The sequence below is a fragment of the Aethalodelphis obliquidens genome, unplaced genomic scaffold (genome assembly GCF_003676395.1).
Source record: "Aethalodelphis obliquidens isolate GAN/ISIS:26980383/991018 unplaced genomic scaffold, ASM367639v1 scaffold65, whole genome shotgun sequence".
In the NCBI taxonomy this organism is placed as follows: domain Eukaryota; kingdom Metazoa; phylum Chordata; class Mammalia; order Artiodactyla; family Delphinidae; genus Aethalodelphis; species Aethalodelphis obliquidens.
Window position 1 is genome coordinate 5,775,527 of NW_020838009.1, and position 23,075 is coordinate 5,798,601.

Below are 23,075 nucleotides of genomic sequence, written 5' to 3' on the forward strand. Positions count from 1 at the left end.
CCCTAGAGCCAAGCCGGGACGGCAGCCAGGGTGTTGGCAGCAGGGCCCAGTAGAGCAGAAATCTAGCATGGTTCCTAGAAGAGACAGGTGCTGACCAGGAGAGAAGTCTGGACTAAGATATGGCAGGGAGGTGGCCACCTGGGGTGGCAAGAGGCAACCAAGACAGATTCCTGGGAAATTCAAATTCCTCGAGGACCCCCAGAGATGCCTGGGCACGGGAAACCTGGTGAAAGACTAGACTTCTTGCTAATAAGGTGGGTATTTGTGTCGTACTCTGAGGCACCATAATGGAGGACTTAGAGATTTCTTCCCCTTCCTTCTAGCCATAAGGTACCCACCTTGCCCAGGATGCTAACATGGTACACGTCTCTTGCCGTTTCTAACCTTTAATTGCCTAATAGATACAATAAGCAGAAAGAACTGGAAAGTTTCAAAGGTTTACCTCTAAATTACACACAAGATGGGCTTTCAGGTTTACCTCTCAAAGTCTATGACTGTGTTTAAAACAGGTAGATATTCAGAAGACCAAAACCTAACCCCTCAGTGAGTGAGACTGAACGTTTGCCAAATAAATGTTCTTGAACAGAAACAGATTTCCCTCTCACAGTGTGACCTACAGGAAGGGAAGTCATTGTCACCTGTCTTTTATTTGTAGTAATTTGCATGCTAGTGATTGAACAGTCGCAGACCAGTTGGTTGGATAATGAATTTGGTCTAGACGTGTTGTATCAGAGTAACCAGTGTGGATGCCAACAGAATGTCGAATATCACTTGGAAAGGGAGGTTAATCATTAACCCCATTAATTCACTTGGTATTTTTAAGCAAAAATTACCTCTGTAAATGTATAACATGGGAAAAGACCTAATGCATAATAGTTAGTATTACCTACTAAAACACCCGGAGAATCTTGTTAGGCTGAAAAAGAAAATCGTTGTCCTTTGTGAGGTGGTTTCCAAAATGGATTAATACAAACAGGAAAGCGGTTATCTATCAAAATATGAATAATTTCACATAGGTTCTATTTCTTCACTAATAAAGCCAAATCAAAAATGCCTGAGCCTGTGGAATAGTAGTGTCAGAGTGATGTGAAAGTCAGAGAGTGGGGCACATAGGAGAGGAGTTGTTCTAACTCCTACTGGAAATGGAGTTGCTGAAACCATTCTCATGCACCTGGAGAAAAGGAAGGCTTACACTGCATACAGTGCTGAGCACTGGGTAGAATATCTTTTTTCATACTCATTTCCCTCTTGTTCTCTAAGGGTAACTGATGTAGCTTTTAATATGGATCAGAACTATGGTTACCAATGGGGGGAAAGGGGGGGTGGGATGAATTGGGAGATTGGGACTGACATACATACACTACTATGTGTAAAATAGATAACTAATGAGAACCTGCTGTATAGCACAGGGAACTCTGCTCAGTGCTCTGTGGTGACCTAAATGGGAAGGAAATCCACAAAAGAGGGGATATATGTGTACGTAGAGATGATTCACTTCGCTGTACGGCAGAAAAGCGCAACATTGTAAAGCAACTATACTTCAATAAAAATTAATTTTAAAAAAAGAAAGAAAAAGAACTATAGCAGGAAATTAAAAATAAAAACCCAGCCAAGAGGAGTTAAAAGATAGAGCTGCTGGGGTTCCCTATCGCTGGAAACGTGTAAGATGTTGCAGAGAAGCAACATTTCGTTCTGTGTATCCTGTCAAGACAGTCACATTGGGGAGGCATGGTGGGTTATATGATCACTCATGTCTGATAAGATACTCAACCACTCACTCCATAAATATTAGAATACTTCTTATGGGTCAGGATATGAGCTAGGTACCAAAGGAGAAAAAAAAAGAAAAATGAAGGCAGTAGCTCACAGCTTAATGAAGCAAAAAACATATAAAAAAATCAACCCCAGTACAGCGAGATATATGCTAAAGTAAAGGAAAAGGAGGGACATGGAGCCCCTCCATGAAAGAAGTCATGGAGTCACTGCTTGGAAGGGAGAAGCCAATTGACAAATGGTGACCGATGAGTGAGAAGGTCATGGGGGAGGGGCAAAGGAAGCATTATGTTGTGTGTAGGAAATGACAAGTACTGGACTTTACTGGAGCATAGTTGGTGGTGGGGGGTGGAGAGTGAGTGTCAGAGGTCAAATGGAAAGGTAGGTGGAGTGGATACACGAAGGTCCTTTCCAAAGGCTCAGCCCTTGGAGTAACTGGTAAGTGCTTCTTTTGGGGCTTGCTAAATCCCCTTCTGCATTCCTCTCTGTTAATTTTTTTCTCTTTCTTTAACGCTTACCCACTTTGCAGTGGCCGTCCATGGGTACGTCCCCTAGCCTTTTCATCCTTCTCTCGGAACAGCATCCCCGTGTTTTTGAGCGCTGCTTCTTTGTGGCTCCAGCCACAAGGTCTCATCAGGAGCTGCGTTCTTCTCACATGATCAGGTCTCCTATCCCAAGATGGGACAGTCAAAGTCACCTGCCTCCTGGGCACGGCTGGGCTAGAGGTAGACATCCAAGCCAGGGCCAGCCTCAGCTGCTCTCTGTTCGTGGGAGCCGGAGAGTTTCATCTCTACATTTCAGGAGCTATGTTCTGCACCGTGTGGAGGAAGGTGGTGTGTAGTGAGAAAGAATGACCCACAAAGAAGAGGAGAAGAGAAAAATGGGCACAGTGAGTCCTGGCAATGTTCGGATGCTTGTTCCCGGTTTCCCTGAGGTCTAACTGGATCCCTGTCTTCTGTGTTTTGCTCACTTTATGTGTTATCTGGGTGTATTCAGCATCTCACGAAAGGTCCCTCCTTTGAGCCAATATGAGTTGGGGAGTTGCTGTGGTTTTGAATTCCTTTTTTTTCTTTTCCAGTTTACCCCATCTTACCCTAGGCTATTGAACCTTACCTCTCTCATAACAGCAAAAATATCAACAAGTAAGTTATACCAACCACATGCCAGATAATGTTCTAAGCTTTCTATAAATATTAACTCGTTTAATTCCCACAAAATTCCTCTCAGGTGAATGCGCTCCATTGTCTCTGTTTCATGGATGACGAAACTGAGGCACAGAGCGTTTAACTCCCACAGCAGGTGAGTAGAGCTGCTGAGATCTGAATACGGGCTGTCTGGCTTTGGAGGCCAGAGCAGCTGAGAGTCTACCCTGATAGGCTGTCCTTGCTTTACATGGTAGATGAGGCCAATCCAGATGCCACCAGCAAGTCAGCAAAAGGGCAAGGGCAAGCACGTGCTGCCCCAGTAAAACTGTGGAACCCAGACTGGGACTCGAACCCGGCCACAACCCAGACTGGGACTTGAACCCACAGTCTTTATTTTTGAATTTTATTTTATTTATTTTTTTATACAGCAGGTTCTTATTAGTTATCCATTTTATACCTATCAGTGTATATATGTCAATCCCAATCCCCCAATTCATCCCACCACCACCACCCGCCCCTGCCACTTTCCCCCCTTGGTATCCATATGTTTGTTCTCTACATCTGTGTCTCTATTTCTGCTCTGCAAACTGGTTCATCTGTACCATTTTTCTAGGTTCCACATATATGCGTTAATATATGATATTTGTTTTTATCTTTCTTACTTCACTCTGTATGACAGTCTCTAGATCCATCCATGTCTCTACAAGTGACCCAATTTCATTCCTTTTAATGGCTGAGTAATATTCCATTGTATATATGTACCCATCTTCTTTATCCATTCGTCTGTCGATGGGCATTTAGGTTGCTTCCATGACCTGGCTAATGTAAATAGTGCTGCAATGAACACTGGGGTGCATGTGTCTTTTTGAGTTATGGTTTTCTCTGGGTATATGCCCAGGAGTGGGATTTCTGGGTCATATCGTAATTCTATTTTTAGTTTCTAAAGGAACCTCCAGACTGTTCTCCACGGTGTCCATTTCCATTTCCATTCTCACCAGCAGTGCTAGAGGAACCCGTGGCCTTTTAACTGAGATGACACACCTGGTCTCAGGACTCAATGAAGCTCAGGTTCTTGATGTCTCGTTGCAGAAAGAATTCAGTGAGAAACAAAGTGGTAGGTAAGAAGTGGATTTATTTAGAGAGAAACACACTCCACAGACAGAGTGTGGGCCACCTCAGAAGGCGAGAGGCCCCGAAATATGGCGTGGTTAGTTTTTATGGGCTGGGTAATTTCGTAGGCTAATGAGGGGGAGGATTATTCCACCTGTTTTGGGGAAGGGGCGGGGATTTACAGGAATTGGGCCACTGCCCACTTTTTGGTCTTTGAACTTGGCCTCGGAACTATCATGGCGCTGGTTGGTGTGTCACTTAGCTTATGTTAATGCATTACAATGAACGTATAATGAGGTTCAAGGTCCACTGGAAGTCAGATCTTCTGCCACCTTGGATCTCATTGGTTCTAACCAGTTTTGGTCACGTTCTATGGCTATGTCGTTCTTTTAATGGTTGCCCCCTTCCCTCATGTTTCACCAGTACCTGAAGAAGTTCAGGCCTTAGGATGAGAGCAACTCCCAAGAGACAGACATCTCCAGGGAGGAAGACTATGCCTGTCCCATTGTGGTCTAGTCATTGTCTCCAGGCCCACTCAGTCATAGCCACATGCTTTCCCCTTGGGGCCGGGTGACTCTGGCCCATGCTAAGAGGAAGAGTTGTGCTCAGGCTAGCGGAGCAGAGTCTACGGTCCCACACTATGGCTGAGAGTAAACAACAAACTTCACATCAACATATCTTACATTAGCATTTGTTGTTGTTCCATCAACAACCAGAAAAAGCTTAGCCTACGCTGCCACTGTGCTTTTTGTCAGTTCCTTCTTGAATTTCTAGTAGCATTTGCTGTATACATTTTCATGTCATGCTTCCTGGTCTCTTGCTATGTTAAAGTTAAAAGAAGATAACAATTCTTGGAATCATTATACGTTATACAGTGGGAGTCCTGTCTCTTATATCAAAGGGATACGAAGCAGAGGCAAGGTGATCTCTTCCCCCTACCTAGTGTTATCAGCACTGTGGCCTACACCCCGAGTCATTTCTGGGAATACCGTACCCAGAATCGTGTGCTACGGGCCCAGCGGTTCAGCGTTAATTAAAAAAAAAAAAATGCAAATCTCAGCTTTGAAAGCAATAGCCTCCTTTGGAATTTAAAAGAGTTCTAGGTTGTTTAAACATTGAGTGGGATTCCTGAGCCTGTTAACCGGTCACAGTCTACTAGCTCTCATAATTAGCACAAGACCACTGTACTGTGCAAACGACACTCAGTATTCAACAATGACTAACTGCTCCATTTCAGACTGCTTACTTAAGAGTGGGGGGTTTGCATCCACAATCGATGTTTCTGGGTAGTTACCTATTTAACACCGAGAGACAAGAGAGATGATGAGGGCCCAAATCACCCACTCCTCTATCCCTTCACAAAACCCTGCCCATTCCACCCCTCCACCCCCCCCCCCCCCCACCAAATCCCAGCATTGTGGGTGACTCAATTCCAAGTCTTATTTGGCTACTGAGCTGTGTGACCTTGGGAAAGTCACTTCCCTACTCTGAGCTTCAGTTTCCTTATCTGCAGACTCTGGGGGCTGAATTGGGTGATGCCAAAGGTCCCTTCCATCTCTAAGATGTAGTGACTGGGGGAGAGGATCTAAGATGTAGTCACTGGGGGAGAGGATGAAATGCCTCCTTCTCTGTTCAAACGCAGACATATTTATTACTTACTGAAAACCACAGCACGGCAGACTCCAAGCAGACCATGGTAAGTGTCCCAGCCTCTTGTAGCTGTCCATATTCTACCTTTTATTGCCATGGACAAATGCAAGAAGAATGATTAAAGATATCTGCAGAGCAGCGTTTTAGAAAAATGGGCAGAGGGCAGCAACACAGTTAAATATATGTGTGCGTGCAGCTGTAATGGTCACGTTTACTACACTTTTATTTTTTAGGGAGACTATTAAAAATGTATTTGTTTGGAGATAATACCAAAATGAGCCACATGTTGTGGACGATGCGTGAACACCAAGGAGAGGGCCTTGCTTACCTCTGAGGGGTGTGGAAAGTCGGAGAATGCAAAGAGCTTGGTGGGAGCAGGGGTACAGTGATGCTGGGGGCTATGTAAAGATGCGCCACCACAGACAGAACTGCCAGTGGGGAGCGGCTCCTAAAAGGGGATCGTTCTGTAGCAGAAACATTGAAGGTGGATTTTTACCTTGCTTGAGGAGTGCAATAAGCCTCCTCTTCCACTTACCCTAACAAATCTTCAGTCAGGTAGACCGTGTATTTATTAAGTGCACATGGGTCTTTGAGGGTGTTGCCGGTTGGGAGTATGTGGAAGAGAGCCTGAGCTCTCATTTGACTGATGCTGGGGAAATCAGGGGCAGCTACTTGGATGGGGGTGGTCCCAGCTGGTACCTGAGTTGCTCTCTCTCTCCCTCTCGTTATCTGTCTGGAGCTGGCCATCGTGATGCCGGATGCACACATGCCTTAAGTCTTCACCTGAAGTGTCTTTCTTTTCCACCTCTCCACATTCTGCTCATTTCTTCACGGCCTAGTTTGTGCTTTCTTGATCACTCCACCCTCTCTCTGGCCTCATTCATTCACCAGTGACCACAAGGTGCCCCAGGCAGCTGTGTGCTTCTTGAGTGCAAATACCTTAGAAGTCCAGGGAGGGCAGAGCCCCTGTGGCTCTCTTTCCACGGTCTGGCCAATGCCTAGCTTTGTGCCAGGCACACAACAGACATTCAGTTTCGTGGAATCGATAAACAAATGAATATTAAGCACGTGTTAGTCAAATCAGTAGTGTCAAATACTCTCCGGAAGACAATGCTTATGCGAAAATATACCCCAAGCATTTTTTCTCTACCCATCCCTCCAAATGCTGCTTCGTAAGGATTTCAGACAGTCCGATGTTTTTGCAAACATGTCTACATTTAGGGGCCATCTTGCCGTTTGTGGCTCTCACTGGGATGTGTTCACTCTTCCATGGAACCTGCACAGGGCACCCACTAGGGTGCCAGTCTTCTTCCTAAGAGCCAGCCTACCGTCTGGCAGAGAAACAATCCCTCCAAGCTCCCTACAGCCTAACTTTACCAGGATATGCCGACAAAAGCATTGAGAGAATCTTTTAAACGCTCAGGTGGTCGTATAAGCCTCCTGCAAGAACTTCAGGTGATAACCAATGACAGCCACAGCGCAAGAAGGAAAGCAGAGCTGAGAGCCTTTCTCAAAGCCAAATCATCCACAAATTCCCGGGCCGGCTGCCTCTGCCAGGGTGTTTGCTGAGTGCGCTCGTCAGCTGTCCGTGGCCGTGGCCTTGGAGGTGCCCGTGGCCTTGGGCGTCTCTAGCCGCGGGAGCCGAGCGGCACGGCCCTGGCATGCTAAGTGGGCAGCACTGGGGCGCCTTTGTTTCTCTCCGTCTCCGAGACCCGCGTCCCTCTGCATCTTAAGAGGTTGCCCCCCCACCTTCTCCGCCCCGGCCCTCTGGCCTGGGGACAGCGCCCCTCCGTGATGCGTCCCGGACACCCGGGGGTGGGAGAGACCCGGACCCAGCGACAAGGGAGGGGGCGTGTCTCCGGCTCGAGCCTGGGCACCTGCGCGGGCCCGAGGGGGCGGCCCCAGACTCGGGGGTCGCCCCACCCGCCCGCGGCCCCAAGTCTCGCGGTGCTGCGGCCTGGCCGGGGGAGCCGCGGCCCGGCACCCCCCGCCGCGTGACAAAGGCTGAAGCGGGAGGAGGAGGCCGAGTAGGGGGCGGAGGCGATAAAGGCGGGGGCGGCGGGCGGCCGCGGCGGCGGGAGAGCGCGGAGGCAGCGCCCGCCCGCGCCGTCCTTTGTGTGGCAGTGGTAGCGGTGGCGGCGGCGGCGCCTGGGCCTGCGCTGGCCTCGCCTGCCCCGGGTGGGGCGCCCGGCTCCGCGCCGCCCCTCCTCGTCCCCGCCCGGCGCGCGCCGAGCACTCCGAGCAAGATGGCAACCCCGGCGGCGGTCAACCCTCCGGGTGAGTAGCGGCCGCGGGCCCCATGGCAGCCCGCAGGCCCTGCCCGGGGCCGGAGTGGGCCGGAGGGACTGAGTGCGCCGAGCGCCCCCGGGAGCGCGGAGCCGGGCGCTCGACACCCCCTGGGGCAGGGTGGGGGGAGCGGCTGTCATTCTGCGCGGCAGCCTCAGCATCAGCACCAGCCGCGGCATCTTCATCCCAATCTCTGCCCCATCCCGGTTTCCAGGACGCGCCAGCTCCTACCTGCGGGCGGCGGACGCTGCCTCGCATCCCTGGGAACCAGAAGGGCCAGTCCACGAACCACTTAAGTTGCGAAAATACCCAGCTTTGCCTCCCCCATCCGACGCCTTTTTCTCTTTCTGTTGCGGCCCCTGTGGCATCAGGCGTCTGCCGGTCGGGGCGGGTAGGAGGGTACCGCGTTGACCGAGGGAAAAGTTTGGACCCAGGATTCAACAGGGTGGAACTCCCCGGATGCTCCCCTGCCCGCCCCGCTCCCCAAGCGCTGGTCCTTTGAGCCCTTCGCGACTAGCTACTATGTATCCTGATCTTCAATGGACACAGACACACACAGTCTGTAGAAACGCAGCGTGGAGAAGCCCAGGCCGGTTCAACATCCTCTGCTTTTTCTAAGGCTGACCTGTTCTCAGGGTGCCGTCTATGACAACTGTGCTCAATGGGCAGATTTCAAAAAATGGGAAGAGTTCATGGTCAGGTGGGAATATTGACCTGCTTTGGAATTGCAGCAGGGAAATTCTATTTTAGTTGGGAAAATGCCCTACCTTGTGAATAGGACAGCCTGAAGGGTGTCCGAGAATGGAAAGGGGGACACCTAGACAGACTGCTACAAAGTTTTGGGTGCTGTGCAGTGACTGCTCTGGCCATGACATGGTGTTAGATCCCTGTGGAGGATGCAGGGAGAGTAAGAGAGAGGCCAGCGGTCAGGCAGTTCCCCGTAGAGGGAGGTCGTGGGGTGGGTGGGAGGGTGAACACCCACAATGCCTAGCAAAGAAAAAAAAATGTGTCATACGAGTTAGAAGTGAAGGCTTCCTTCCATCTAAAGTGGTAAGGGAAAGGCTTTTGGAGGTTGGACACTTTAAAACTGGAGTTTGAAGAACTGGGAGGTTTGAATACACAGAGCCCGGCGCTGAAGCGACTTGCAGGTACAAGGGATGGCGTGAGCTATGGTGGACTTACTCTGAGCATGTGTAGATGCCAGTGGGTGGTTGGAGCATTAGGGGTATAAGGGAGCAGCGGAATATCACACAGACTGGTTTGGCATTGGCCAGGCTTTAGAGGGCTTTGAAGGACAGGCTAAGGAGTATGGGCTCTTGCCCTACACGTTATGAGAGAGTTCTCTGTGGTATTGAATAGGGTAGCCACATGGTCACAGTACTTGTGGAAGATTAATTTGTCAGCTAAGTTGAGGTACCATGGAAAGGAGGCAGCAAGACTGGAGGCGGGGAGGCGGGGTCAAAATGAGGCAGGTGCTGGGGAGGTGAGACTTAGCGGCACTGGCTTGGAACAGAAAGAGGAAGGACAGCACCATTGGGCAGGTGGAGGAGCTCAGACTTGCACTGCTTAGATTGGGGGTAAGGGTAAAGGGAGTGGCCTAGGAGGCACTGAGGTGGGGTGTCCATGGAGACACCGAGGTGAAGAGCCTCAGTAGTTCCAAGGACGGAGGTTGCATGAGCAAAGTAGGGAGTCTTGGAAGAACAGATGAGTTCCCTGTCCAGACGCTGTTTGAAAACAGCTGTGCCAGTTTGCTTGCGACCGAAGCCTGCCATTTCAACCTGTTCAGCTGCTTAAAAATCAATAGCAACTTGATCGATTTAAATGTTATGACGTTAGAAAAAGCGAAGGAAGTTAAATGAGGATATTTTAGTCCAACGTAGGTTTATGTTGGAAATAGGAATAAAATCAGAGGCAATGTACATTTTATATATATATATATATATATATATATATATATATATATATATATATGTTTACACATATACACATATACGTACATACCATTACATCTCCGTTTAAGGCGTTTTGTCCATAACATTGTTCCGTGAGCTTAATGGAATAAATACGGGGCAGCTGCTGGGCTTGGCGGTGCTGAGCACACAAATGTCTGTACCTTGGACTGTGGGACACTTGAATCAAGCAAGTGCAGGGCATTGTTTTTATTATTTGCAAAATAATAAAATAATTTGGCTTGCTTGATGGACAGTGATGTCTGTGTCTTTTCTCTGTTCGCAGAGATACCAGAGATCTTGAGCATGGTGAGACCTTCTCAAGGGAAAACTCCTTGAGGGGGTCGCCTTTTCTCTTACCCACCCGTCTTTTCTTTGAGTGGCCCTCCGCGGTAACCCTCAGATCTGTGGGGCAGGTTGTTCTCTCACCGTGTGAATCGCAAACCTGTCTGGGGAAAGGGTGTAGTTTCAAGGGATACAGCTAAAGGTTAGAGCCCAGAGAGAGGTTTCAGACTTTTCCTGGCAATTTACCACCAAGAGAGGCAAGGTGCCCGAGCTGGACACCCAGAGTCCACCTCTCAGAGGCATGAGTCATGTGATGCTTGGTTGAATGCCTCCTCCTCTTTCTCCCACCTCCCCCCCTCTCCCCAGATGCTGTTGCTTTGCAAAGAATAAGAGCTCAGTGAACACAGGCAAATGCACTGGGAGGCACCGAGGTTTATTTCTGCTGCTAATCTGTGTCCAGGGTACGAAGGTGACAGGCCATCACTTCCCCACCCCTACCCACTTGTTCCTTTCTCTGCAGCTGACCACTGCACACCAGCAGACCCATTTGCAATGATGCTTGTCTGTGATGTACGGCAGGGGCACTCTGGGGTCTAGGTAATGACAGGTGAAGTTGGAATCTTCCTGCTCTCATGTATTCAGGTGATCTGAGCCAGGTTCAAACCTCTAACCTGCCCCTTCTAGGTCCCCTGTTTGGGTTTGCAGATTCTACCAGTTACTCTGGGGGAGGAGTGGTCTTTGGAGAAGGAAGGGTTTGTCTTCTGGACGTTCTTCTCATGGCATCTGCCGCAGTACTCCTGGTCTGGTTCCCCTCTCCTGGGGCCTCTGACCCCTCCCTATTTCTAGGTCATTGCAGCCCCTACCTTCGTTGCTAATATTATGGTAGTGGCTGATTTTCTCTATTCTTTCTAGATAGGAAGAACTTATGTCCTCTAGACTAGAGAATGGAACTCTAGAATCTTCTGTTCCGTATATATGTACTATTTGTTTCACTTCCTTTGGGTGATTTTTAAGCATTTCTGATTTGTATTTAATAATGAAGGTTTGAATTAGTTTCATGCATGAAAGGGTACGTGCAGCTGAAATGGCACAGTTCGGAAGGGGACCGTTTTTCCAACTCCATTGTTTCCACCTTAATCTTGTGTAACTTAAGCATGAGGGACTCAGGTTCAAATTCAGACCAGTGATCATTAGGAATTACGCATTATCGGAGCACACTCCGAAATGAGTATTTGCAGAGTGTTAATAAGGCTTGCACATTTTTAAACTTCAGAGGTATGTTTTAAGAGATTTAGAATTTCTACTTTTTTCTGAAATCAACTATTAGATTTTTTTTCCCCTCCAGGTTTCTGGTCTCTGGCATTTTAGTTTGGAATTGATTGTATAGTGCAGAAGATTCTTGGCAAAAATTGCCTTAGATGGAGGGATATTCGGGTCGGTTCAGCAAACATATTGAACACCTTTGACCTTCCAAACACTGTGCAGGGCGGAGGGCAATGTGAACACCCCTTCCTCAACCTCTGGGAGTTCTGAGTCTAATAGGGGAGACGTCAAGACCAGGTTTATAACAAAAGGTGGAATGAGATGAACTTGACTAGGTGTGTATGTATCATGAGAGGAAGCTTTGTAGGGAGGTAGCTTCTGAAACTGGGCCCCTCAAAAAGAGAGAGTTTGGCCTATGGAGAATTTAGGAAGGGTCTCAGAGAGCTGGAGGTGGGTGTGTGGGTGGGTGGATTTGTGAAAGTCTGGGGAACCGTCAAGTGCTTGTCTTCTCAGTGCTCTCAGGGACCCAGATGGACCCCCAAGAACGATGGGGTAGAGTTAGAGCTTTGGAGAGATGCTAGCTGTGATTGCAAGCTGCCCAGCAGCACTGCCTCAGCTAGAGGTGGAACACGCAAACGAGCTGAACATACATGTCCAACGTCTTTACACACTGCATTTCGTGCTTTCTAGAAGTCTCTTGATTGCAAGATACATCATTCTTTTATGTGCTTCCCGGAAAATACTGCTGCCAGTTCAATGATGACGTACCATCAATCGTAAAATGCTCCTCCATTTCAGTGATATTTCAGAAGATTGCATCTAGAACCAGTAAAATACCGTGCATTAAGAAAAAGTCAATTTTGCTGCCTCACCACCTGTACGTAAAACATATGGTCTCTTTTTCCAGTAAAAAATGATACAGAGTTTGTCCTTTAGGCATGTGCCAGGGAGCCCCGTGATGAACCAACAGCCTTTTAGCACTTGTCAAAAGATAGGAGTGATATCTAAAAAAGAGATTGATCTATTCCTCAGTCAGTGTTTATCAAGCAACTAGTATGTGTCAGTTACGGGGAGCTGCGCTAGCTTGAGGTCGGGAAGAGCTGGGCTGGTTCGAGGAGCCAGAACAGGCCAGGGTGGCCGGAGGACGGTGGGTGAGCAGGGGCGACGGGGGTGAGGGGGACCACTCACGGAGAGGCATGGATTGGGGTACGGGGTTGAGGTTCGATTCTAAGAGCAACAGAGAGCTAGACGGGTATTGAGCAGTGGAGACACGTGATCCCACCCGCAGTGGCTGCTGTCTGGAGAGCAGACTGGAAGGAGGACAGCGGAGAAGCAAGGGTCCCGTTAGATGTTGCTGACGTGGACGGGGGGTGGCATTGGGCGTGGAGAGAAGGAGATGGAGTTGAGATATATTTGGGGGCCAGGACGCCATGCCGAGCAGCTCCAGGGGCACTAGTTGTATCCTCGGCCATCCGTGCAGTCGGGCAGGGCGCCTGCAGCACCTCTTTTTTGCGGGTAGCACCATAACTGTAGGGTACAGGGTTGGGAGAGGGTGCTGAGGGGGGGGAACAGTCAAGAATGAGTCCCAGCTTTCTGTCCTGACAGCTGGGTGGTGGGAGGTGATGGGAAGATAGTGAGGCACACGTGGCTGTGGGGTGTGCTCGAGGCTCCTGCGTTAGACGGTTGGGTGCAGGTGCCCAGGAGACACAGAGGTGGAGCCGCTGGGGAGACCGAGGGCCGTGTGGGCCCAAGGGATCTGGGCTGGAGAAATAAGTAAAGAGCAGCTTCTCTAAATGCTTTCCTTGGGGAAAGTGAGATCAAGGAGAGTGGAACACTTGGACCAAATCCCCTCAGTTCCCCAGCAGTGCCTCCATTACTGCTTCATTGTCGGCCTGTGCTGAGATTCACCAAGATGCATGGAGAAATAATTTCTGTATCTTTTCCAGAAGCATTACTCCACTCACAGTGTCAGCTCTGTGCTGGGCCGTCCTTAGGAAAGGAATGTCCAGCAGAGTTGCCCAGGAATGGGATATGCTGTGTGAGGAGCTGAGAGCGCTTTCACACAGAAGCGGGTAGGAGCCGTGCAGGTCAGGCTGATGCACTAGTTTAACACACAGAACTTCTTGTTCAATGAATAGAAATGGACTCCCGCTTCTAGTCAAGCCCTTTCCCACTTGAGGGCTTTTGCTTGTGCCGTGTTCCTCTTCTTGGGATGATAAACTGCTCACCTGTCCCTTCCTCCTCTCTCCCACCCGCTCCCCACACCTAACCATTTCCCCATCCGACTCCTTTTGTTTCCTTATGGCCTCAGCTTGAATTCTTACTCCATTGGAGAAGGCCCTCCTGACCCCTTTATCCAGATCAAGTGTGCCTGGAATGCATTCCACCAGGGCCCCGCAGGGTGGACTTGGGTTGGAGCTCTTCCTCTCATGCGGAATGAAACAGTAAATCACCTAGATGTTTGATCCATGCCTGTGTGTCCTGCAGCTCTGGGAGCCCCCTGACGGCAGGGAAGGCATCTGTCGCTGACGTGGCCCCAGCATCTACCATATTGCCTCCTGTACAGCAAGGCATGCGGGAAGGTTTGCTGATGAGTGAATGTCTGGACGCCAGACAGTTGCACCACAGTTTTGTATGTGACTGCCTTGAAACGCCCACCTTGAGGAGAAGAAAGCATGTGCACTGTATCTGTGGGTCTCTGAAACCAAATACACCAGTGCTGTCTAATCCAGATTCTGATTTTTATTGATGGGAACTGATTTTGATCTGAAAACCCTACCAGAATAATCTGTCCCCACAGCAGTGCCTCTAGACTTTATAATAAGGCCTTGGAAACACAAATATTATCCTTCTTCCCAGAAGGAGGGCAGGGCAGACTGGTAGTAGCCTGGAGACCAGCTGGTAGTGGTGGAAGACCCGTATCCCCACCCTGTGAAAGCCCCACAAAGGTCCTCCCCTTTGGAGCCTTCTGCTCTGTGTGCGAAACTGTTGCTATGGCTTGTGTAATCACCGGCAGTTACAGATAAGGTCCCCCGGGGCTGGCTCTCCATCCAACTGCCCCCCCGGAGGGGCTGACACGGGTCCCAGAAAGGCAGCACTGAGGGGCCACAGGCCCTGGAGTTGGAAGCGAGACCCTTTGCAAATAAGTAGAGTCTGCGTGGCTTTCGAGACTGACTGTAACAATTGGAACATTTTTCAGGGAAATCCACAAAGAAGCAAAAATGTTCACAAGTAGGTAATTCCTGCTCTTGTACATTGTACAGTAACATGGGGCATCTTTTACTGCTCCAGTTGTGTTGGGAGAGCAGCTAAGCAGAGCCTGGGAGGGGTCTTCTCCTAGCCCCCGCCGAGGAGTTGGCTTCTTTCTTCCCCATAATCACTTTTCCTCCTGAACACAGCAAGAAAGATACGTGTGGATTATGAAAAATTTGGAAACTATATGTAAGTGCCAAGATAGTTCTACTACCCACTATTAAGGGTTTTGCATATGTTGTTACAGACTTTTTAAAAAACGTCATAAGTCAACACAAAATAGAATTGTTCAGAACATATCATTTTTTTCCACCTTCATTAATAGGAACAGTGTATCTTACCAGAGATACTGAAGTGTTCTGATTTATGGCCTTGTCATAATTTTTTGACTTAGTCTCATATTTAGGCATGTAACATTTGGTGTGCTTTTCCATTTGTCAAAATTATACACAACACTGTAGTGTACATCCCTGTATGTAAATATATAATTACATGACTTTTTTCCTTAGGGTAACTGCTAGAAGTGGAATTACATAGCCAAGTGGGTTGGTATATTTTTATTTTATATTGCTTTCCACAGAGGTTAAACCACAGGCTCAAAGGGGTTCAGAGACTCACCTGGGGTCCCTAGGGCATACATGGACATGAGCTCAGATGCTCTGCTTCCAGCTCTGGGCAGGGCCCTGCAGCCCCCGCCAGGCTCCCCTCTGCCCCCCGGGTTCTGTCTGTGCCCCAGCCCTGCCCTTACCCGTTCCCTTCTTTCACGTGGCCTTCCCAAACACACGTGCTATAACTGTCCTGGAAACCTTTGATCCCTGTCTGTTGTCCACACATCCTCCTTGGTTTGAACTGTCCATCCCCCACCAGGCCACCTGGCTGACCAGCCCCCAGACTCAGAGAGCACAGGGCGCGGTAAGGTGTTGTCCTTCTTGCCTGCCTTCTGTGGCGTTAGGCAAGCTGTGGTAGTTACTGCCGCTTCAGATGCAGATTCAGGACGTTTTAATAACGGAGGGCAAATGTGTTTGCTTTTGGTTTTGATGATCCCTGGTTTTCTTCCACAACTCTAAAAAAATAGAGACCAGCTGCAGGTGGCACTGGGCACCTCTGCACCCAGGCTCAGGTAGCAAAAGGAAAGGCTTGGGTGTTGGCAGCCTGGGACGATTCTGGGGTACTGTGTCCAGGGTGAAGAGCACCCCGGGGGGTTGGCCCAAGCCAAAACCAAGCTCAGTGGGTGGATTCAGACCTTTCCGGGAGCCAGGTCAGTGAAGTACCTTGCTGGTAGCCGAGTGAGGGACCAGAGGAGAGGAGGGTAGTCTTCTGTACACGGGGCACTCCTGGGGGACCTACAGTGACCTACTCGTGGCCATCAGAGGCTCTCTGCCTGTTGAGAAATGCAACTTCCCTCCGGTTTCTGCCTGGCCTGCCAAGCTGCCCTAACCACAGTTAAGGAAAATCCACTGGAAGCGATAAATGATTGATTATTTATCAGGAGAGCCACGTGGTTGCCCCTTACAGACAGCAATAGATGAGCTGGGTTCCAGACTTTGAGGCGACAGCAAGTAGCAAAGTGCATTTTGCCCCCATTTATTTCATTCATAGCCGTCATCCGATGCTATTCTCTTTCTTCTCTCGGAGACTCTGAGCCAAGTGGCAGAGCATCTAAGAACCCTGGCCCAGGGGGGCCAGAGATGTGTTCACACAGTGCTTATCGACTGGGAGACATTCCGGGTTGTTACAGCATCAGGGGTGGGTGGGGAGGTAGGGTGGGAGGTGGCATCTTGGGGGTGGAGGCCAGGGACGCTGCGAAACATCCTACAGTGCACAGGGCAGCTCCCACAACAAAGAATGACCCAGCCCCAAATGTCACCAGTGCCAGGCTGAGAAACCCCGGTCTATGCGGACAGAACTTCTCGTAAGCCTCTGGGCAGTGGCAACTGAGAAAGGAACCCGGGAGTTCCATGGGGTACACAGCTGGCAGAAATGAAGGGGCTGGCCCCCGAGACCACCACTTCAGAGTACGAAAACATGGTGGCTTTAGAAACAAGATGCTACTTCTCAGAAAATTATGAGATCCATAATGGAAGTTAATTTAAATGTGAAATAACAGAACTGCCCGAATTTTTTATTATTATTTTTAGAACAGCATTGATGTTTCTATCACATCAGCAGGTTTAAAACGAGGCATAGTCTGGACTCATTTGCCATCATTTGATATGCTTGATGGATTCCAAGTCCCAGAAAGAATGAAATGAATGAATGTGATCAAGGATCACAGCTGTGTTCTCTCTCTTTGAAAGCATTTCACATCAGAAAACTTCTAATTTGTTTCAGCCAGCCTTCCCCGGGCACCCCTCTGCCACCCCTGCACCAAGGGTGAGGTGCCCAGTGCTGGGGGTGGCGTGTAGAGAGATGCTGAGCGAAGTAGGTTGGCCACACGTGTGTTCAGCCAGTGTCCACAGCAGGCGGGGCGGGACAGTTTTATGCACATGACTGGCGGCTTGTTAGAGGGCAGGAGCGAACGTGACCCCGCCCCCCAGCTCCTCCTGAAGGGCAGAGAGAGCGTGTGTTACAGGAACGGCTCGGGGGCGCACAGCTCGATTTAGCACCAGAGTACGTGCCTTTTCCTGAAGTCAGCCTCACAAACCACAGGTCTCTGTTTCCCGCTGCCTGCCCGGCGTCTTGTCCACCTCTCCCTCACGTTTTGCAAAGCCAGCACCTCCTCCACGCCCGCCTCCCCCAGGTCCCCTGTGGCAGTGAATGGTACCACACTCCATTCACTGGTCCAAGCCCGACATTAAGTATTTTAATTGCTTATCCACCTAATTAAACAAATATTAATTGAATGCCAACTCTGTGCTCACAGTGGTGTGCAAACCCAGGCGTGGTCCCGGCCCCCGTGGAGCTCACTGTGGGGAGAGTCGGCCGTTTATTAAACAGTCACATGCACGAGGGTATTATTTAAGTAAGTATCAGGAAAAAGAAAGGTGTCTTTGTGTCCAAATGCAACAGGAAGCCATTGAAGTGTTGTGAGCAGGGCTGTGATGTACTGGGAGGTGGATTTTGAAAAGATCCCTCTGGCTGTTGAATCAGGCCGGCCTGGTGAGGGCATCCATCCTCCCCGTCCAGGGAGGGGACCACTGGGGCCTGCTCCACGTGGCAGTGGACGTGGAGAGAAGCAGGTGGATCCCTGAGATACTTAGGAGGTAAAGCCAACAGAACCAGATGATGGATCAGATTGAGCTGATAGAGGCGGCAGTGGCTAGGTTCCCAGTTCAGTCACGGGAAGGGTAGGGTGCTGTTTCCCAAGACGGCGAACGTTGATGAGGTCCTGGTATTTTGGTGGAGGTGGCAGGGAGATGACAGACTTGGTCTTGGGACATGTTGAGTTGAAGACATCATGAGTTCAAGGCATCCAAGTGGGGATTTGCCAGAAACCTCAAGTTGCTTCATTTCCCTTTTAGAGTTGGGATTTTCTTTTTTCACTATGGTATCCCCAGTGGCCTGAATGAAGCCTGCCACATAATAGGAGCTTAATAAATATTACTGAATGAATGAATGAATGGATTGGTCTCCAAGTCCCTCAAATTGCGAACCAATGAGAAGCAGCATGACCACTACAAGGTTCCTTTTCTGTTTTTAGTAACTTTCTACGCTGAAGTAATTTCAGGCTTACAGAAAAGTTGCAAGAATAGTGCACAGAACTCCTGTATTCCCATCACGTAGATTCCTCAAGTGTTAACATTCACCACCTTTGCCTAATCAATTTCTTCAGTTTTTCTCTCTCTTTATTTTCCTGAACAATTTGAGAATACATGGTAGACACGATGCCCCTTTTAATTCTAAATACTTCAGTGTGTGTTCCTAAGAATTAGCACATCCTCCTACAGAGCTACAATGTATGATCAAAATCAGGAAGTTAGTGGGACTTCCCTGGTGGTCCAGTGGGTAAGACTCAGCGCTCCCCAATACAGGGGCCTGGGTTCGATCCCTGGTCGGGGAACTAGATCCCGCATGCATGCCACAACTAAGAAGTCTGCATGCCACAACCAAACCGATCCTGCATGCTGCAGCGGAGATCCCGTGTGCCGCAACTAAGACCCGGCCCAGCCTAAATAAATATTTTAAAAAATGTTTAAAAATCAGGAAGTTGGCATTAATATAACAGTATCAGCTAAGCCACAGACCTTATTCGTATTTTACCGTTGTTCTTCATAGCCAAAACATTTTTTTTTTTTTTTGGCTCCAGGTTTAAACCAGGATTACAAGTTATGATGTCCCTTAGTCTTCTTTAATTCTGGAATTATTGCTGTCTTTTTTGGTTTGTTTTTTTCCCTTTCATGGCTGTAACATTTTTGCTGAGTACATGCCAGTCCCTTTATAAAATATCCCTCAATTTGGTTTTGTTTGATGTTGCCTCACGATTACGTTGGGATTTTGCTTTTAAAATTTTTATCAAGAACCCCCCCCCCAAGTGATGTTATATCACAAGGCTGCTTTTAGCAGGCATTACTTAAAAGCGAGTCTCTGAGTCGATGAAGTCAAGGTCCTGTGCAGATAAAGCTAAGGAAGGATGATTAGTGGTTCTACGTGCCATTCCCTACGTGCTTGGCAAACCTCTTTGGGTTCTATACACCATATATAGGTAGCTTCAGATGCTCTTTGTCAAGTGCAGGTCCCAGGGTTTTGGGGTTTTTTTAAAAAGCCTGTGAGGATAACAGTTTCCTAACTAAATATCAACTTCACTTGACAAATAAAATAATTATAATCTAACTGTGTAAGGCTTATCATATCTCTAATAAAGTCAATAGGAAGTTGAAGTGTTTAATTACCAACTTTCCTAACATACAGATTGGAAAGCTTTTCAGGTAAGTTACTCATGTGCAATGCCTGAAACACACTGCAATTAACAGTCGGATCTTCCTTCAAACAGTAATTAGTGTGTGATTTGTCCTGCTCTTCCTGGCTGGTGCATATCCAGGTTTAGATGTGTATTTGTGTTTACTTTAGGAAGTGAATTTGCTGCTGCTTTTTTTTTTTTTTTTTTTTTTGGCTGCACCCCATGTGAAATCTTAGCTCCCCGACCAGGGATCCAACCCGGGCCCCCTGCATTGGAAGCGTGGAGTCTTAACCACTGGACCACCAGGGAAGTCCCCTGCTGTTTCTTCTATAGTCCACTTAAAAACAAGTTTGCATTTTACTGTGACTTCATAAAGAAAGACCTAGTGACTTAAAAATCAGATATTTGGGGTGCATAATTTGCCTGCAGAAACTTGCTGAGTTTTTCCCCAAGATCTGAGAATCTCCGTCCTCCCCCCTTCCCTCTACCCCCTCCTCCCTTCTTTCTTTCTCCCTATGTCTCTTTCTCTTCCTCCTTCATCTTCTCCTCCTTTCTTCCATTTGTCCTTCCTTCCTTCCTCCCTCTCTCCCTTGGTCCTTCTTTCCCTCCCAGCCCCCCCCTTCCTTTGCGTCAAAGACCCAAAGGAACCAGAGAGGTTGGAAATGTTCGGGTCACCGCAGTAGCTCATGCTGGGTCACCTTGCTACAAGTATTTAAAAACCCAGACTCCTCTACTGTGTGAGTGGTGTGACGATGTGAAGTGGTGTGACGATGTGAACCCATTTACTAAGGGACAGTAGAGGCAAAGGCCTCAGTTTTCCCATCTGTGAAATGTGGTGACTTCTTCATTGAGCACTGACTGTGCTGTGTGCTCAGGATTCAGAGGTGAGCAGAACACTGCCCCCCGGGCTCGAGGCAGGCCACGGAGGATGCGGTGACCATGGCTCATGGGCTGGCTGGTTACCCTCTCGTGGCCGCTGCCTCCTCACACGTACAGTGGTGCACCTCATTCGGTTGCATTGTGGATTAGATGGTTCTGTTTAACACCTTTTGGGATGGGACCTGGCACATGGTACACACTGGGTCAGCGGTGACTTTGCTCCCTGTAATTGTTTTTCACGGGGGCGCGGAACAGGGCTCAGGGCTCAGAAGTGAAGGGCATCTTTCCAGCTGGGCAGGGAAAACGTGGGGAACAAATAACCAAATGGGCTTGTGAAAGCAGGCAGTCTGATGTTACCAGGGCTCTTCTGTGCATGTGGGGATCACAAGCTGTCCCCGCTCCAGTATTCCTCCTCCCAGGCTCAATGCTGGGGAAATCCCCGCCCTGCCTGTGTTCCTTACAGGGGCAGTCCCTCCCCCACCCTGCTGGACTCCAGGCTTTTCCCTCCTGTCGTGTTGTGACTGTCCTTTTCGCCATCCCTCCCTGTTTGCTAGACTTTCTGCCCTGGTCCTGCCCCTAAGTGCAGACCAGTGTGTAATGCCCTGCCCCCCACTTCTCTGCTCCCTGTTCTCACTGGCATAGTGGGGTGGGGGAAGGGTCCCATCGCCCTAGAACAAGTCTCCCTCCTGGCCTCTTCATACTCTGGACAGACTGGGATGGGCTGACCACCCAAGAGGGTCCCCTGTTGAATGCCTAGGGCTGCTGTGACCTCAGACACGGTGCCTGGGCGCCTGGAAGCGGCCTCTGCAGGTGGTGGCTTGGTGCCCCTGTCTCCTTCCACCTCTTGAACTGGCGCCACTGGGCCTCAGGCTGCATCCCAAGACATTTCAGTTTTTCACAACACTTTGTGGACAGACTAGGAGTTAAGACGTGTGTCTTCTTTGTTCAAGTTTATTCATTCGTCTTCATCCATTCAACAAATATTTATTAACTGTATGCCCTTTATTAATCATGGTGCTTAAGTGCTCGGATTATACTGGTTAGAAAGAATGGCGCAGTCTGTGCCTTCAAGCATTTACAGTCTTGCAGAGGGCAGCTCCTCCCCTGAGTCATTCAGGCTGAATGTTCGCGCAGGAGCTGTTAGGCCCGTCCACCACTAGGTGGCGCAGTCACACAGGTAGCTCAGTCACTCAATCTCGACCTGCCTCAGAATCACCAGGAGGGTGGCTTGTTAGTACCAAGTGCTGCCCTGTCCCAGAAGCTCTGTCAGTAGGTCGGGGTCGGGTCAGAGAGGGGTTGGGTTGACATTTGTATTTCTGACAAGTTCTCAGGTGATACTGCTGGTCTCTGGACCACCCTTCAGGTCCACAGAAGCAGAAGCTGCTAAGCCAATACTGTGCCCGCTGCCAACTAACTCAGCCTGTCTCAAGGCTTCTGGATGTGTGAACTTCATGGATCGTTCTGATGGCTGGACGTAATAGCCTCATTTCACAGATGAGGAAGTTGACAGCTGGTAAGAGGCAGAGCTGAGACTGGCACTGATTCTGATCCTAAGTTCACCCTCTTTCCACTGTCACACTGGCTCTCCCTGGGTGGTTTGGGAGAGAAGGAGGAAGGTGAATGACTGAGCGGACCTGGGGAGATGTGAACTAGAAGTGTGATAGGCATTCCAGGCGGCAGGAGAGGTGGGAAGAGTGCTGTATTCGTGCCCAGTCCTGGCTCTGTCCGGCATGGGCCTGGTTTGTGCCCTTGGGCACCCCGCTTTTTCTCTTTGAGCTTTTATTTTCTCATCTCCAAAATGAAGGTTTGGACCGTGGTGTGGGGATTTGTTTCATTTATTGTGCTGGGTATTCAGTGGGCCTCTTCAATCAAGAGACTGACTTTAGGGCTGAATTTTTTTTTTTTTTAAGTAAATTCTTTCTCTCTAGCCTCTCTTTCTGGAAATTCTGTTAGTTAGATACAGACCTCCTGGATTGATCATCTCTCTCTTCTCTCCTTCCCCAGCTCCTGATTGCTTTGGGGAGGTTTATATTTCTTTAGAAAACAAACCTCCAGTCTCATTCCTTGGGGGAAATACCAGCTTGTTGGCATTAGGGGTTAGAAGTTCCTTACTGTCATTAATGGTGTGTCGGGAAGAAAGAGAGGATGAGGCATGTGTCACTGGGCCTCCTTTAACTGGAAAACGGTGGCTTTTAAAAGAAGCCTCTAGATTCACTTTTCTTTTAAAAGAAAATGATTCTCTAACTGTGTAAAACAACAGAAGCCAAACTATACCACCATGTACTACTATTTACAACTTGAAAAAAGTGATTTAAAGGTTTGAAAATAAAAGGACTGACCATGGTCTGTCAGGCCAGTGCAGACAAAAGGAAAGCTGTGATCACAAGTCTAAAATCAGTAAAAAGGGAATTATTGCCAAAACGTCTAATGGTACAAAGAAATTATTACCCTATAATTTATTGGTTTTGAACCTTAATGAACCCAACAACACTGTGTAACTGATAGGAATTTCTTATGTTACCTTGCGTGGAAACCCCATCTTACTGCTTTATTTTTACCCATCAAATTAAACCTGCCTCATCTCTGCCAGGTTGGCTGTTGGAACATCCATTTTCATTTTTCCGGGGAAGATACACCCTTTGGTCA

At 48.8% G+C, this 23,075-nt stretch overlaps 1 protein-coding gene across 2 annotated transcripts in view; it reads left to right on the forward strand.

Annotated features, from left to right (window-relative positions):
* Positions 1 to 7,742: 7,742 nt before the first annotated feature.
* ARNT2 (aryl hydrocarbon receptor nuclear translocator 2) overlaps positions 7,743 to 23,075 on the forward strand; it is a 194,158-nt gene continuing 178,825 nt past the window's right edge. Inside the window, exon 1 of one of the 2 annotated variants that reach the window (XM_027089167.1) lies at positions 7,743 to 7,955. In XM_027089167.1, the coding sequence (XP_026944968.1) occupies positions 7,925 to 7,955 (31 nt within the window). In that variant the 5' untranslated portion in view covers positions 7,743 to 7,924. The remainder of the gene's footprint in view (positions 7,956 to 23,075) is intronic. The other variant, XM_027089169.1, reaches the window with a different exon arrangement.